The following is an 18289-nucleotide window of genomic DNA, read 5'->3' as shown; positions in this document are numbered from 1 at the left end:
CTAATTTATAGAACATTTTGGAATGTATGCAAAAAGTTTGTTGAAATTATAATATTTGTTGCCATAATTAATATTTATGTGCTTTCCTTGTATTATTGACCTGCAATATTTTATTTAATAGCCATAATTAACATCTTATTAAATGTAATCACTTAATAGCACAGCAGTGGGCAATTAACCTGCCAATTATAGAGTAAAGCACCACAAATACATTTACCGATTCCAGCCTAATAGCAAAGGATTTAATTTCTAAACTCCTATTGCTGTACGAGGAATGTAGATACATATTTACATGATTAACTCCATAACTGCCATATTTCACACCAGGATAATTAAAATGAGTGGAATAAAGTGCATTGTCCCCATAATTCCAGTGGGGACTGTGTTATTTCCATTATGCCAATACATGTGGTTTTAATAATGGCAATAGCCCCCATTTCACTTGGCACTAGTGGGTTTCATCCATGCAACCTGCAAATGGAACCCTAAAATTACTACCATGTCCAGGCTCAGCATAAGTCCAGGGCTGAAATTCAGACAATAATGCATTCACCTCTGTAGAGAAACTAGATAGAGGGGGGTTCAGGTGCTCCAGACCCTCAGCCCAGGGGAGCAGACAAACCGTATGTAAAATAAAAAAAAGAGGTGTTGGGCACACTGGGAACCCACAGGCAGGCCAATAAAAATGTGGTTAAAAGCTGAAAAAAATCTTTAAGTGTTCATCTCATAGAGCCTTATGCATTTCTTGTTTGTCTGACACTTAGTCATAGACTTAACTGTACAAAACACAGGGCCAATATTTAAAAGACAAGACCCCAATGGGAAGAAGGGGGGGAAATCAAATGAGTAATTTAAAGGAACAGTGTACCCTATGATATGATTCAAAATGTGAAATCAAAGATAACAAAAAGCCCTTAGGAATTAAGGGTACGGCTATAAGTATCTAAAATTATACATTATTATTGTTATTATCAGCACCACAGAAGTTGGACAGCACTGCCTGACATTTTGCTGGGAATCGGCATTCTCGTTGGTTTTGTTGTAAAAAGAACATAATTATAGAAGAAAATTCACCACTGAGCATTCTACTGACCAAAAATCTCATTATAAGTGCAAGAGAAGTGACCAATGAGAATGCTGATTCCCAGCACTGTGTCAGGCATCTCCCTGTTACCTTACATATAGAGATAATGATGGCATTTTTCCCGTCATTATATGGCACAGGAATCAGACATGGGGATAAAGGGACAGACTTGTTCAGTGCTGGGAAACTGTGCTTATTGCTCCCAACTCCAATTGCAGGAACAGAGAACAGGGAGCCGAATTTTCCTCTCTACTGATGGCCCTGCAATCATCCTTGGGGATTTCAACTCCCACACGTGGGGGTACCTCAAGGCTCTGTACTTGGGCCGTTGTTGTTCTCCCTTTACACGCTGTCCTTGGGAGATCTTATCCGTTCATTTGGCTTCAAATACCATCTGTATGCTGATGATACCCAAATTTACTTTTCGACCCCTTCATTAACAGTTGAAACTGAGACTCAAATCTCTAACTGCCTCCTGGCTATCTCCAATTGCATGAACCAACGCCACCTCAAACTCAACCTAACAAAAACTGAACTAATGATCTTTCCGCCTAAACCTGGTCCTACTCCCCCCTTTTCTATCTCTATTGAAGGCACCCTCATCAACCCTGTCAATTCCATGCGTTGTCTGGGGTGATCTTTGACTCCAGTCTCTCCTTCTCTGACCATACTAACACCACTGTCAAAACCTGTCACTTTTTCTTACGCAATATTGCCAAAATCCAGCCCTTTCTTTCTACTGTAACAGCTAGGCTGCTCATGCATGCCCTCATCCTATCCCGACTTGACTACTGTAACCTGCTGCTAACCGGCCTCCCTAATTCCCATCTTTCCCCCCTACAGTATATATAAAACACCGCTGCCAGAATTCTCCTTCTCTCATCCAGGAGAGTTCAGGCCCTTCCCCTGCTAAAGGCCTTATCATGGCTTCCTGTTAAACAAAGAATAGTTTACAAACTCCTTCTCTTAACCTTCAAAGCCCTCCATTCCTCTGCTCCTCACTACATCTCTTCCCTGGTGTCTCCGTACATTCCTGGCCGACTCCTTCGTTCCTCGCAGAGCAACCGTTTGGTTGCGCCCCCCACTACTACTGCTGTTTCCCGCCTTAAACCCTTCTGCCTGGCTGCCCCTTACATTTGGAATTCCCTCCCTGATGTCCTCCGGAGAGAATCCTCCCTCAGTCTTTTTAAAACTAAACTTAAAGACTACCTTTTGGAGCACTCGCCCAGCACCTGATCTGGAAACTGGCACTTATACTGTAATGTCACCCACTGTGACCTATAGCACTTATATTTGCCTATTTGTGTCTGTTAGTTACCCCTCCCATATAGATTGTAAGCTCTACGGGGCAGGGACCTCCTTCATCTTGTGTTTCTGACTCTTATTGCAACTGCACTTTGTATTTATTGTATTTATTGTTGTACTTTGTAATTTTCCATTATCTTTTGTATTTATCCATTATCTTTAACCCCCTGTCTGTATTAATGTATTCTACTGTACAGTGCTGCGTACATAAGTAGCGCTTTATAAATAAAGATATACATACATACATACATTTACCGTTTTCGCGTCTTAAGGTCCCCATACACGCGAAAATCCGCTCGCTTGGTGAGGTCGCCAAGCGAGCAGATTTTCTCCCGATATCCCTACCTACGGGTGGGCGATATCGGGGAAAATGTAGGCTAATTCGATCGTTTGGCCCTGGGGAATTATAATGGCGGCAATGGGGCAATTGGTTCGGGGACCGCATCAACGAGCCGATACAGTCCCTGATCCAACTAAATCTTAACCTGCCCGATCGATATCTGGCTAATTTCAGGCCAGATATCGTCGGGCATGCCCCTTGTTCCTGCCCTTCCAAGAGCGATATTGGCAGCTACAATCAGCCCGTGTATGGCCACCTTTAGACACTTATTTTCCAGAACAAAATGGAGTCAGATTCCACAGATCAGCTGGGATTCTCATTGGAGGATTTCTGGCATTTTAATGCAGCCGCTGGCCCTGGGGATTTGCAAAAAAGTTTTATTGTGCAATATTGCTTTAAGAATACAACCCTGATGTTACTGGACTACAGGTCCCAGCATGCCTCAACCTTCATTATATGTTAAATTGTTCTGGGATTTGTAGTTCAGCAACAGCTGGTTTGGTTGAACAGTGCAGTGCAGCTGGGTTTAGTGCCCCTTTAATATCAAAAATAGTCTCAAAAAGGTAAAACTTCCTAGAAGTATAAAAGGTTAGGCCTCTTCCCAGAAGACTAAAGCTCATTGCCAATTAAGAGTTCTGGATGAAAGGTTTCATACGTTCTTCCTTCTCAGGGTATATACGTGATCTTGTTAATTCCAGGGTTGGCATCAATGTGTGTATTTGGGCATTATTCATCAGAACATGCTGGGAATTCCCTGCTTTCAGTTTCACTGAGACAGTGTTCAGTATATGCTTGCCTGCCAAAGGTTACAAAATTAAAGATATGGGTAGGAAGGGACCAGACTGACAGAGATCATACATTTTACAACATGCATGAATATAAGAATGAAAGTTGAAAAGGACTGGGCCCAAATAGGTAAAGTAGCCAAAACAAGAGAAAAAGGGGTGTCAGTGACCCTTGGCAACCATGCCCCCATGAGTTTATAGTTTGCAGCTAGAAGGAAGACTTTGCTTTTAATGATTTAGAATAAAAGGTCTTGGGACAACTGCAAATCGCTCTTAACACTTTGTGCTGCCAGACAATTTTCCACAAATGCCCTTACCAGCTGCCAGTTTCCTAACCAACAACTTCCTTACCAAGGTGTGGTGAGGAGGTTTGTTTGCCCAGTTATGATCAGTGTCTGACTGGCCCACCAGTATACCAGGAAAACTCCCGGTGGGCCCTCCTGCACCTGACCGTTTGGCCTGCTTCATGGTCATAGACACTTCCTAGGACTGAGACTGCTCTTGTCCAATTGTCGGGTTCTTCATCAGAACATTTGGCCAGTGGACTGGGGGGTGAATTTTGGTTGTAAGTTGTTATTATTGGCCGGCATGTCGGTCTGAATTATGTTAATTCTTTCTTGTGAAGTTTTTAATGGAAAAACATAAAAACCCTATTTCTAAATGAAATCAAAGAAGAGAAATAGATGGAAGAATAGATGTTAGCATGTAAATAAAAGAGACTGGGAGAATAAAGAGGTTGGGTGAAGAAAGGAAGAAAAATAGTATGGAGAGTGGGCCAATGGTCTCGTCTGGTGGGCCCCTGGGGTCCCAGTCCGACTCTGGTTATGATCAATAGAGCCCTGCTGGCAGGAGTGTAGCTTCTGGTGGGGCCAAATCAGAAAGTTGGAAGGGCAGGGCCAGAGGAAGAGCACCATTCTCAACAAATATATATGAAAGTAATCTGCATGGTGTTCTGTCTCGTATTTGGCTGCAGCTGAGAATCAGTCCTGTGTATCATAGTCCTAAAGGAGCACAAACAGAGACCACAAAGGCCCGGGCCTAGGGTGGAACAAATTTAGGGGCAGCATTCCGCCCCACCGCAACAATATTTTTCAATTTTACTCCCATACGGAGCAATGGCGACCAACAGTGGCGGCCTTGGGGCGCCCAGAAGACAAATCTGGCGCTGAGCACAAATACATTCCTGAATAGTGCTGAAGTGTTGTTAAATTTTGTTCAAACCGGCCCCTTTAACTTGTGCTTGTGTCTGTAAATTAGCCTTCTGGCATTCTCTTTAGATCAGCTGTTTGTCCTTTGTTACATGTAACTTTGTACAGTATCTCTGCTTCCCCCTCCCTCTGTTTCTGTCTTGCAAAATTCTGTTTCACTTTCATTTGAAGCACGTGAATAATATAAAATGATAAGGATTTACAGACTTGCACACACAGCATACAGAGAGAGCAGAGGAACAGAGCAAGCCTGGGGATATATATCGTAAGTATTCCCGTGTGGAACAGTTAAGCATCCCTGAGTCTAAATAATTTTAACTTAGAGAAGAAGATTCTTATATTATGTTGAGTAATAGATTGTATTGTGAAGGCATGACGATATTGTAATGTTATTTAAAAAACAATGCCAGTATCCACTGTCAAATATTCTCATATCCAGCCTGTTTAATAGCAGCTGTTAATGCTAAACAAGGGATATGGATAGAGTCAGGCCTGAGGTCTTCATTTTTGTAAGGCATTTCTACCCAATGTATTTTAGCTCAATTTAAACCAAAGACAAATCGTAAATGTCATTTTTTACAAATATCCCTCAGATATAAAGATGAGCGCCCAAATCCATATGAAGTATCCGATCTGCCTGATAGAGAACAGGAACAGCAATGAGTTTGTGATTAATACAGAAGCAGAACAGATTCTGTCTCAGATCACTGATCCGGTGGTGGTTGTGGCGATTGTTGGGAAATACCGGACAGGGAAATCTTATCTGATGAACAAACTGGCAGGAAGCAAAACTGGTAAGTATATTTGTACTTGTCTCTGTTCCCTATTCCTGCACCTTGGCCAGCAGGGCTGCATGTACAGGGGCACAGTGTGGCTGGTAACAGACCACGGATCCCAGCATTCTCTATTAGTGTTCATTGTGAACAATGTAGAAGTCTGTACTGTACCAAGCAAAGTCCTTCTAGTCCTGGAGGCAAGAGGAAACCATGGGATAAACCTCCAATCGAAATTGGTCCTCCAAAGTAAATCCAAGTGTAGTCAGAAGAGCTGACTATTTATCCCAGTTTGCAAATGGGTTAAGGTAACTTGACACTCCCCCCCCCTCAGGAATGCAAGGGGCGGGGCCATTAGCAGGACACAGTGTGAGTTTTATGACCTCCTGACTGTGTGGACTGGACCAATGATAAAATGTCCATAACTCCTTGTGGGAACATAATAGAAAGATGAAATTAAATTCATTAATTCTAAATGATCCCACCGGTCCCGTACAGACTAAACATCACTACTGTGTGACCTGCCCCTGCCCAGATATTCCTACTGACAGACACAGTGCCCAAAGCCAGTCATGTTTGGACTCGTATGACAGGCCATAGTAAATGAAACATATACTCACGTTTTGGTACCTCTAGTATAAATGGTATGGGTTCTGGGACAATAATTGTGTGTGAGTTTGGGTTATGGTGTGACCTCCACATCCCTATGATGGGTCCTGATGGGTCCTGATAAGTCACCCCCACATGGGCATCCCCTCCCCCACATGGCATGGCTCTTATCAGCCGGGGATTAGAGCTGGGCATCCCCTCCCCCACATGGCATGGCTCTTATCAGCCGGGGATTAGAGCTGGGCATCCCCTCCCCCACATGGCATGGCTCTTATCAGCCGGGGATTAGAGCCGGGCATCCCCTCCCCCACATGGCATGGCTCTTATCAGCTGGGGATTAGAGCCGGGCATCCCCTCCCACACATGGCATGGCTTCTATCAGCCGGGGATTAGAGCCGGGCATCCCCTCCTCCACATGGCATGGCTCTTATCAGCCGGGGATTAGAGCCGGGCATCCCCTCCCCCACATGGCATGGCTCTTATCAGCTGGGGATTAGAGCCGGGCATCCCCTCCCACACATGGCATGGCTCCTATCAGCCGGGGATTAGAGCCGGGCATCACCTCCCCCACATGGCATGGCTCTTATCAGCCGGGGATTAGAGCTGGGCATCCCCTCCCCCACATGGCATGGCTCTTATCAGCCGGGGATTAGAGCCAGGCATCCCCTCCCCCACATGGCATGGCTCTTATCAGCCGGGGATTAGAGCCGGGCATCCCCTCCCCCACATGGCATGCCTCTTATCAGCCGGGGATTAGAGCCAGGCATCCCCTCCCCCACATGGCATGGCTCTTATCAGCCGGGGATTAGAGCCGGGCATCCCCTCCCCCACATGGCATGGCTCTTATCAGCTGGGGATTAGAGCCGGGCATCCCCTCCCCCACATGGCATGGCTCTTATCAGCTGGGGATTAGAGCCGGGCATCCCCTCCCCCACATGGCATGGCTCTTATCAGCCGGGGATTAGACTCTGTATGATGAAGCTGTATAGAAAACTGTGAGGAGACTTGAACCAAAACTTCATGGAAGGGGCGGCACAATTATCAGTTTTTGGCTGCTTTATGGTAATTTGTTCCAAACTAAAAAAAATAAATAAATTCCTTTTATTTTACATTAATTTCCTACAGTTATATTCCTCTTTTGGCATAAATCATTTTCCCTCCTAAAAATGCCATTATAAAGATAATCTTTCTGCTCTGTGTCCAGGCTGAAATGAGAGCTGGGCGTGTCCTTTCATTCTCCCACAGGAAATAGTCATAACTGACAAGCAGAAGCCCAAGTCCCACCCCTCTATGTTTTCCAGCCAATTAAACTGTCGCTAGAGGAGCTGCAAAGTGTAAAGTTTTACTTGTCCCAATATCAGCTGTTTTCTCATTCTCAGCACATTTATTTACACACCTTCTACTGTGTATAACAGTCTCCATTAAAGCAGCAGCCTATGGATAGTATGGTGTGGCCTTCCTGCTGCATCAACTCCCTTCAATCTTCCTAGAAAGATCTAGCGGGCACCTCCTGATGTATTATTATAACTAGATGGCCTTGCATCTGTCAGTGAACTGGCCAACTTTAAAGGAAAACCATTACTTCAGAATGAATACTTAACCAACAATTAGTTTATATCAGGGGTGGCCAATACATTGATCGCGGTCCACCAGTCGATCCCCTGTGGATTTCTGGTGGACCACGATGAAGCTGCGTGAATGTGTACGTGCACATTTATACCGCACTTCCGCATTCCCCAGTCATTGGTCGATTGCCAATGAGAAAGGTCTGCCCACCCCTGAATTATATCATATTAATTGGCCTATTAAAGAATCTTACCAAACTGGTCAGTAAATATTGCCCTTTTACATCGTTTCCCTTGATCCACCATTTTGTGATGGTCTGTGTGCTCCAGGGTTGCCACGTTGAAGTTTTTTCCGTCAAATTGGGCTACTAATTTAAAGCCCAGGAAGGTTTTCAAAGTACAAACCAGCCAAGGTACGTATTTGGGCTAGTTTTTGGAGCCTTGGCGGGTTTGTAGTTTGGAAACTAGCTAAAGTTTTTTCCCTTAGTGTACGTGACATGCCTGTCCCAGTGCATGCTGGGTAATGTAGCTTGTATCTAATAACTACCCTATGGCTAAGATTAATATAAAACTACAATACCCAGCATGCAATTGGACAGTATAGACAGAAGCTCCCTTTTCTATTCCTCTTTGCTGTTTCAGGCTCAACCTAGTTACGTAGTTACATAGGGTTGAAAAAAGTCCATCAAGTTCAACTTCCAAGTAAACCCAGCACCCATAAACCCATATTGACCTATCTATACACTCACATACATAAACTGTATATACAACCATTAATACTAACTGTAGATATTAGTATCACAATAGCCTTGGATATTCTGCTTGTTCAAGAACTCAACCTAAAGCAGCAAAACTACAATAACCTACATGGACTGGGCAAAGAGGGCAGGGAAACACCAGCCATCCCAGTAACTGGAGAGGGGGCGCCGGGCATGGGTAGTGATTATACACTTTAAAAAACCATATATGCTTTAATTTTTTATAATTCTTTTGTCATTGCACATATTAGGCTATTTTGGGCTACTTTCGAAGTGGCTTTCGGCTAGTTTTGGGCTGATTTTGGAACTGACTTTGGCTGGTTTTGGAAACATAAATCTGGCAACCCTGGTGTGCTTCCTCATAGATCACCTGACAGGAAATAATTCAGCGCTACCTGTAACAGGAAGTAGTGTGGGAGTAAAAGGCAGGACTGGGGTTGAGAGAAGCCGAGCCAATACTCTGTGTGACCAGGGCCATAGACTAAAGCATGCTGGGAGCAGAGGGGGAGAGGGCAGAAGTCACACTGGGAGAAGAGACACATAGGGAGGGATTGGGCTTCTGTTACAGAGTTCTGCTTGTCACTCAGTGACATCACCAGGTTATACTAATGAATGCCACCTGCCCCCCTGACTCAGGAGAGAATACCCCCCATACATTCCTGTGCCCCCTGTGATGGAAATTTGAAGGATGTAGAAACACCAGCACTAATGCCATCACATTATGTGTTTCTTTATTCTGAGGATTTGACTTCTCCTACAGTTTTACCTAATAAAATATTGTCTTGTCTTCCCCTTTAGGTTTCGCTCTGGGATCCACCATTCAATCAAAGACTAAAGGGATCTGGATGTGGTGCGTTCCTCACCCTTGCCAACCCTCACACACCCTGGTGCTGTTGGACACAGAGGGACTGGGGGACGTGGAAAAGGTGAGCTAACGTTCAGCCTATTTGCCTGTTAGGGGATTTCCTCTATCTAGTTGAAGCTTTATATAAAGTATACCGATAACACTCATATGGCATTTTACTATGGAAAAAATAAACATTCTGAAAACCTGGCAGAAATTTATCTAGTTGTGTCAGAGGGATGAATTAACCCAACCCTTGACATCATGGTCTCACCCCTGACATCATCACATCCACCCTAAAATGTCATAGCTTTGTCCACTTTGAACCACCGGCATGCACAACCCTGCCCCCCCCCCCTGCAACTTAATCTCTGATGCGGGGGCCCACCGGGATTTCCCCCAGTGTCCCGCCAGCCCAGTCTGACCCTGAAGTCAGGGAACATCTGCCATAGAAGTAGGCGCAGCAAGACTAATTAATAATCAGAATATATGGATTGGGTTGCCATGTAATATAATGTGGGTTTTACAATATTTTGTATTTTTTAATAAAACCTTTACCTAACGCTCCTGAGCCAATTACTGTGGTAATATGCAAAACAATCCTCCAATTGGAGTTGGGAGCAATAAGCACAGTTTCCCAGCACTGAACAAGTCTGTCCCTTTATCCCCATGTCTGATTCCTGTGCCATATAATGAAGGGAAAAAAAGGCACAATAATATCTGTATGTAAGATAACAGCAAGATGGCTGACACCGTGCTTTTAATCAGCATTCTCATTACATTTTTTAGAAAAATCTATAGGGGGCACAGTGGGCAGCATTTACAACACCTTTAATATCACTAGTGGAAGAGTAGGAAGCTTGGGTCTAACACTGATTTAATGATGTATTTCACCTCTTTCAGGGAGACAGCAAAAATGACGGCTGGATCTTCTCTCTGGCAGTTCTGTTAAGCAGCAACTTAGTGTATAACAGTATGGGAACCATCGATCATCAATCAATGGAGCAGCTACAGTATCCTTTATATTTATGCCCCTTTCGTTTAATTACCATGATGTTTCATTTGCCATTAACCCAGTCATAAATGTTGGCTCTTCTTTAAGTTTTCCCTTAACATGTCTCAGCTACGTGACAGAACTGACAAATCTAATAAAGATAAAATCAAACCCCAAAGAAGGAAAAGATGAATCTGGTGAATTCAAACGGATATTCCCATCATTCACATGGTGTGTTCGAGATTTCAGCCTGATATTAGAGCTGGATGGGAAGAAAGTCACAGAAGATGATTATCTAATGAATTCCCTCAGACTCAAGAAAGGTATTAATGAATCACCAAACATACTGTAGAATTTGAACTCAGAAGAGAAACAGTTAACTCATCTCGTCTATCTACTAAATGCATAAAGGGCATATATCTTTTAAATTTTTCCTATGGGTTTGAATCTAAAGATTTTGCCCTATGAAGTCATGTTGTCTCAGGTTTTAAAATGCTGAGACCCTGTTATCCCACTTTACCACTGGAGGGTTCTAGTCTATTTGCTTGTGGTAGAACTAGGGTAGTTAGTAGGCACATACCACAGACATATTTTCGGCAAGCGGAAAAGCGCTTTCTGAAAATTCCGCCCTACGCCTCCTACATGTGCCTGCACCCGAATGAATGGAATACGCTTGGGGGCAGGCACATGTAGCCAATATATGAATGAAAACGCGATATAATGCAAAGTGTATATCATGCGTATATCGGCTACATGTGCCTGCACCAGAGCGTATCTCATTCATTCGGGTGCAGGCACATGTAGGAGGCATAGGGCGGAATTTTCAGAAAGCGCTTTTCCGCTTGCCGAAAAAATATCCACCCTACGTCTCGTGTGGCATTAGCCTTAATATTAGGAAGCTGTAGAATTAATACTTTCCTTACCAGGGCTCCCTGAGTGCACCAGCTGAGTTGAACCTAATAAATCACTTACTAATTGCAAACACACTAGTGTGCTGGAAATCAGCGCTGAAAATGCTGCACTGCATGTTGATTTAACAATACAGCTCACATTGTAAATCTGGCAAATATGCAGCATTGTGGGTAAAAAGAGTGCTCTGTGTGTCTTTGTAACTTACACTTCATTTGTAAATCAGTCCTTCTAAAGTAGGTGTAGCCTAAATCCTACGGGATTCCCATCCTGACATTTTCCTTGTGTAACCCCTGGATGCCAATGGGATAATAAGGCAGAGGAGAGAGAGAATCAGACATGCAACATACAGAACAATACTAAAAAAGAAGCCCATGTAAATCAAAGGCACCTATTTTCTGTGCACGTGGCTGTGTGGCTGCAACTAATTCATACTGGTATGTTCCAAGTAAGCATTCTCTGTTTATACCAATACTTCTAGAAACAAACATGTGACTTTACATTTACTAGGTACTGATAGGAAGACTCAAGATTTCAACCTGCCAAGGGAGTGCATCCTCCACTACTTTCACTCACACAAATGTTTTGTGTTTGACCAACCTACGTCTAGTAGAAACCTTCATCGCCTGGAAGAGCTACAAGAGCAAAACCTGGAAGAAACATTTGTGGAACAAGCTCAGAAGTTCTGTGGTTATATACACAGAGACGGGATAGCCAAAACTCTTCCCGGTGGCCTCTTAGTCACTGGCAGAAGTAAGTAACGTCACAATTAGCTGAGATTGTTAAAAGGGACAGTAAAGCCTAAAAAAAGAATATGGTTAGAAATTTGGGCTCTGTGTTTTGAGCTCTTGTACCAGCCCATAGGAATCAACTCACAATATCTACTTTCCTCTGCTAGCTAACCCTAGTCACTGCCTATTCACCACTATTACACATGCATACAAGCCAACCAATCACAGCCCTGTCTGGCTGCTCCCTAAAAAAAACTTAAGTTCTTATCTGGCACTTTGACTTGGAACTAGACCTTAGCCGAATCATGAATTCAGTCCATCCCTAGTTGTGTGACTTTTCTTTAAACCAGCATATATTATTCATCACTGATTAGGGGGCTTCACTGCTGCTATATGTTTCCGTAACTGATACAAAGCACAGCCTAAAATTATTCTGGGCTTATTTATCAATTCACCGTTAAATGGGCACCTTATTTAATGGGGGGGGGGGGGTGTTCTGTAAGATTGGAAGGTGGAAATTCAATATTTCAATTTCAATATTACAGATCTAGATAAGGTTTTGGTATATACATTTGATTCTGATAAAGCAAACAATTCTTGCAGAATGTTGTCTCCTCACCCTTTAAAGAGACAGTCACTATTACGTGAATTATTAAATTATTGACATTATAAATTGGCTAGTACTTTTTGCTGCCCCAGCTCACTTGGATTTATAGCGTCTTCTGCCCACAGTTGCCGTCTCAGTCACAAGCCTGTATAATAGAGACAATAAACTGCCCCTTATCTCAGTGACAATATAGAGAACCCATCACAGTGCAACACAATGACCTGGGCCTCACTCATCTCTTCTATTAGTTACACCTACAATTTTGATTTTTATTAATCAGAATTACATATATATATATATAAAAATATATTCCAATCTAATCTAAAAATGCAGAAACATTCTTTGAGCTATTCATTTGTGCCAGAGGAAGTTACACAATACTAGACGTAATATTTATTAAACCTTTGAGTAAATAATGATATTATTCATGTGAAAGAAATGACTTCACATCATTAATTAAATAAAATCCTTTATTTTTCCATTTATTTGCCATGACATGCAACTCTTTCAGAACCTTTATTCCAGATAAAGGATGTTCACTAAACTTACATTTTTTGTTTCTTTGTCTGGATTGTTTAAGAGACAATAGATGTTTTTTTCTTTTTTCTTTCCTTTTACTCCTAGTGCTGGCACATCTTACTAGCCTATACATAGAGACAATTATGAGTGGATCAGTCCCATGTATGGAGAACGCTATCCTTGCACTGTCAGTAATAGAGAACACTGGGGCTGTGCAGGATGCCTTGGCCAAGTATGAGACTTGCATGAATGAACACCTGCCCAGGTTCCCAACAGAGACACTGCAAGAGTTCCTGTACCTCCACCAGGGGAGTGAGAAGGAGGCTCTGGAGGTCTTTCTGAAACGTTCCTTCAACGATGAGAATCAGGATTTCCAAAAAGAATTCAAGGTCAGTTATTACAATAAATCTAAAGTTACAGTAAGACAGACTGCTATAGAACTGCACCACCACAAAGAGTTACTGGAGAGAGAGGAGCAGAGACCTCCAGTGTAATGGAACAACCTACTATCAGGGCGTTAATGCTTTAAGACATAAACTTTGTTATATTAAGGATCAAAAAATGATGCCTAAAAATTTAAACAAGATAATATGCAGTCCATAATGAGTATAACATACCGTATTTTTCGCCCTATAAGGCGCTCCAGAATATAAGACGCACCCAATTTTAAAGGAGGAAAATCTAGAAAAAAAAGATTCTGAACCAAATACTGTATTAAAAACTGTATAAAGTTAATTGTCTCTGGGCTCGCACATAATGAGGCTTCCCCCAGGGCCCCCCAAGTATCCTTCAGCTTCCCCCAGGCCTCCCCAAGTATCCTTCAGCTTCCCCCAGGGCCCCCCCAAGTATCCTTCAGCTTCCCCCAGGGCCCCCCCAAGTATCCTTCAGCTTCCCCCAGGGCCCCCCCAAGTATCCTTCAGCTTCCCCCAGGCCCCCCCAAGTATCCTTCAGCTTTCCCCAGGGCCCCCCCAAGTATCCTTCAGCTTCCCCCAGGCCCCCCCCAAGTATCCTTCAGCTTCCCCCAGGCCCCCCCAAGTATCCTTCAGCTTCCCCCAGCGCCCCCCCAAGTATCCTTCAGCTTCCCCCTGGCCCCCCCAAGTATCCTTCAGCTTCCCCCAGGGCCCCCCCAAGTATCCTTCAGCTTCCCCCAGGCCCCCCAAGTATCCTTCAGCTTCCCCCAGGGCCCCCCCAAGTATCCTTCAGCTTCCCCCAGGCCCCCCCAAGTATCCTTCAGCTTCCCCCAGGGCCCCCCCAAGTATCCTTCAGCTTCCCCCAGGCCCCCCCCAATTATCATTCAGCTTCCCCCAGGGCCCCCCCAAGTATCCTTCAGCTTCCCCCAGGCCCCCCCCAAGTATCCTTCAGCTTCCCCCAGGGCCCCCCCAAGTATCCTTCAGCTTCCCCCAGGGCCCCCCCCAAGTATCCTTCAGCGTCCCCCAGGGCCTCCAAGCATCCTCCAGCTCCCCCACGGCACCCCCAGCATTCTTCAGCTTCCCCCAGGGCCCCCAAGCACCTTCCATTTCCCCCCTAACCTCCCCCCAGCGGCCTCCAGCTCCCGTGATGTCTTCCTCTCTGTGCCGCGGCTCCCAGCTGCTTCTGTGCTTTTATAAGGTTGCGCCCTGTGCGTTGTGCACGGGCGCAACCTTATAAAAGCGAGGATGTAGCAGAGAGCCGCGGCACATAGAGGAAGACGCAGAGAGCCGTATAAGACGCACCAACTTTCCCCCCCCAGTTTTGGGGAAGAAAAAGTGCGTCTGATACGGCGAAAAATACGGTATGTCAATCAGGTGCCACTGAGCATCTCTTTATGTGGGCCAACCGACACAGACTCCTGATATGAAGTTATCTTGTAACGTGGTTAAGTTGGGCTGAAAATAGACCAAAGTCCATCAAGTTCAACCTCTGCAAATGAACCCAAGTGCACATATAAATGAATATATATATATATATATATATAAATGTCTTTAGGGGTGACACTAAAGAGTTGTGGCCTTTCTATAGCAGCGCAACATGTGTTATTTTTTTTAGTTCACACACTAACACAATCCCTGCTGACATCAAATATTAGTTATTTTTTTCAACAGAATCTATTAGATAACAAAATGAAGGAATTTTCAGAACGCAATGAGAGGGAATCTACAGAGCGTTGTCAAACCATCATCCAGAAATTAAGTGAATCTCTGGAACAAAGAATATCCCAGGGAGAGTTTTCCAAACCTGGAGGGCACAAGCTGTTTTTGAAAGAGAAGATGACAATAATGGAAGAGTATAACACAACCCCACACAAAGGCCTAAAGGTACCAACTATATGATTATGACAATAAAGCACATAGATGGAACAGCCTTATTCATCTAACACCTGCAGTCACATTTTTTTCCTGTTGAAAGTAACAGTATTTTACACGTGCCAAATGCAACTCTACTCCACCTGTATCTGAAGAACTTAAATAGAAGGGAATTTTTTATGTTTTCCTTATTCCTTGCTTACTCGCACTTGTAGAAACAACAAGTTATTCCATAAATAAATTCAAATAATAACTATTTAAATTTAATTTTTTTCCGTGGAAATAGAGCCTTGAAGTACTACAGGAATTTATCAGTAACAAGAAGGCCACTGAAGCTGCCATTCTCCAAGCAGATGAAAGCCTGACAGCAAAGGAAAAGGAGATTGCAGGTGCATAGAATGGAGTGGGAATATCCAGAGTCAGTTAAATAATATGTATCTTTTCTTGCCATGCAAGGTTTACTGTAAGGATACACTGCTGTATTTGTAGATTGAGAGAGGGCAACAGACAATAAAAGCAACTTAATGAGAGAAGTGAGGGTGATGCGGTTTCTCTTTAAATTGACATTTATAATGGTTTATTTTCCCTCTAGAGAGTCAGGCTGAGACTGCAGAAGCAGAAAGGCAAAGACAGATTCTTGAAGAGAAAGAGAAATACCTACAAGAAAGCATGGAAAATCAGAAGAAGAGCTTTGAGCAGCACGAGAAGATGCTAATAGAGAAGATGGAAGCTGATAGGCAGAAGTTAATAGCAGAGAATGGGCGAGTGATAGCCCAGAAACTGCAGGTACAGTGAACCTATTTATAGTTTGGTCTGTTTGGTGTGCTTAGAACAATGTTCCATTTACTGTTTCTTATCCTTCTCTAAGTCACTGTACTTAGTTTGCCCTACCTAAGCAACTATCAGTTTATCAGAACTATCTGGTACCACCTGAAACTGGTACTATAACTGAATATCCTTTATTCCCTGGGGATGAGGCAGGCTTGGTCAAAATGGTATACAGGAGCAGGGAGACATGAGGGCAAAGTAAGAGGCATAGATACAATGTAAAAATACAAAAATAGGCATTAGTAGCTCTAGGTGCTTAATATATATTCAAAGAGAAAGTGTTGGAAGGGTTGGAAAGATTACTGCCTGCTCAGCTTTTATTTCCCCAGCATAAATAGGGATTAGTAGCTATGACAGGTGCCCAACATAAAGTGCTATTCCTAATTATCTGCTTCCATGGTGCCAAAATGCCTTTAAAGTATAACTAAGGCTAGCTATGGGCCCCCAGGCTGGGTCTTTTGGCTACATTTCCTGATAGCCTTTAGTTCCTACCTTTCTTAAAACCTGCCGAGCTTTTTATTTTTTGGTCATAAAAAAGAAAAACCTGATTCACATGAATTGGGCTATATGGATGAAAACACTATGCCAGAGTTTGGTAACTGTTGCATTATTTTGACAAATGTCCATAAATGTGCCCCTCAGACTTTTTATTAAAAATGTCTGTTAAAAATATCTAATTGCAATGGATCCGATCATAACTAATTTCTTCCTATAAATAAGTTAAATGATATCTCAATCTTATATGTGACTTTTCCAAATCTTTACTTTTAGTAATAATAATGTGTATCTTGTTCTTATCATCATGTCTGTTTTCAGGAACAAAATGCCATGCTGACTGCTGGATTTCAAAGCAAAGTAAATGATTTACAGAGAGAGATTGCAGATCTAAATCGGATGAACAGGGATACAGGACCCTGCATTTTGCTTTAGGAAAAATTTGCTCTGTGATAGATAAGGTTGGGAGCATGCTCAGTAGGGGCTAAAGCTTTTGCAGCTGGGAAATATGTTACAGGTGTAGTGTCATTGCAATAAAAACCTACAAAACTGCAATAGATGTTTAGTGAATCATTTAAAAAATATTTTTTTAACTCCTGAGATATGAAATAAAGTAAATCCCATTGTGAGGTCCCAAATGATTGAAGGAACAGCTGGTTGTGCTTGATGAACACTTGATGATAGGCTGAGGGAGCAAAACATTCTACAGGTATGAGATCCGTTATCTGGAAACCCATTATCCAGAAAGCTCCAAATTATGGAAGGGCCTCCCATTGCCTCCATTTGAATCAAATAATTAAAATTTTAAATAATGATTTCCTTTCTCTCTGTAATAATAAAACAGTACTGGTACTTGATCCCAACTAAGATATAATTACCCCTTATTGGGGCAGAACAGCCCTATTGGGTTTATTTCATGGTTAAATGATTCCCTTTTCTCTGTAATAATAAAACAGTACCTGTACTTGATCCCAACTAAGATATAATTACCCCTTATTGGGGGCAGAACAGCCCTATTGGGTTTATTTCATGGTTAAATGATTCCCTTTTCTCTGTAATAATAAAACAGTACCTGTACTTGATCCCAACTAAGATATAATTACCCCTTATTGGGGGCAGAACAGCCCTATTGGGTTTATTTCATGGTTAAATGATTCCCTTTTCTCTGTAATAATAAAACAGTACCTGTACTTGATCCCAACTAAGATATAATTACCCCTTATTGGGGGCAGAACAGCCCTATTGGGTTTATTTAATGGTTAAATGATTCCCTTTTCTCTGTAATAATAAAACAGTACCTGTACTTGATCCCAACTAAGATATAATTACCCCTTATTGGAGGCAAAATAGTCCTATTGAGTTTTTAATGTTTAAATGATTTTTAGTAGATTTATAGTATGGAGATCCTAATTACGGAAAGACCCCTTATCTGGAAAACGACAGGATCCGAGCATTCTGGATAACAGGTCCCATACTTGTAATACAGTGCATAAGTGGCAACTATCATGTTCCTCTGATACCATTTAGAAAGAGTCTAAGCCTTAAAATACACTTGGAAAATGTCTTTGAGTTCTCTATAGGAGCCCAAGAAACACTGTTCACATCAAGTTCAACCCATCCAAGTAAACCCAGCACACCTAACCCACACCTACC

General features: G+C 42.8%; 1 protein-coding gene across 1 annotated transcript; it reads left to right on the top strand.

Moving 5' to 3' along the window:
• The first annotated feature begins 4955 nt into the window (after nucleotides 1–4955).
• On the top strand, nucleotides 4956–17188 carry gbp2 (guanylate binding protein 2, interferon-inducible). Its single transcript, NM_001078799.1, is given in 11 exon segments — nucleotides 4956–4987; nucleotides 5316–5516; nucleotides 9226–9353; nucleotides 10175–10284; nucleotides 10395–10588; nucleotides 11685–11927; nucleotides 13137–13420; nucleotides 15113–15325; nucleotides 15600–15702; nucleotides 15906–16099; nucleotides 16958–17188. Coding segments are annotated over 10 exon segments (1776 nt in total). The 5' UTR covers nucleotides 4956–4987; nucleotides 5316–5323; the 3' UTR covers nucleotides 17072–17188.
• The last annotated feature ends 1101 nt before the right edge of the window (nucleotides 17189–18289 follow it).

The sequence above is a fragment of the Xenopus tropicalis genome, chromosome 7 (assembly GCF_000004195.4).
Source record: "Xenopus tropicalis strain Nigerian chromosome 7, UCB_Xtro_10.0, whole genome shotgun sequence".
Taxonomy (NCBI): domain Eukaryota; kingdom Metazoa; phylum Chordata; class Amphibia; order Anura; family Pipidae; genus Xenopus; species Xenopus tropicalis.
The sequence above is the reverse complement of the archived record's forward strand: the minus strand, read 5'-3'. Positions and strand labels throughout refer to the sequence as shown.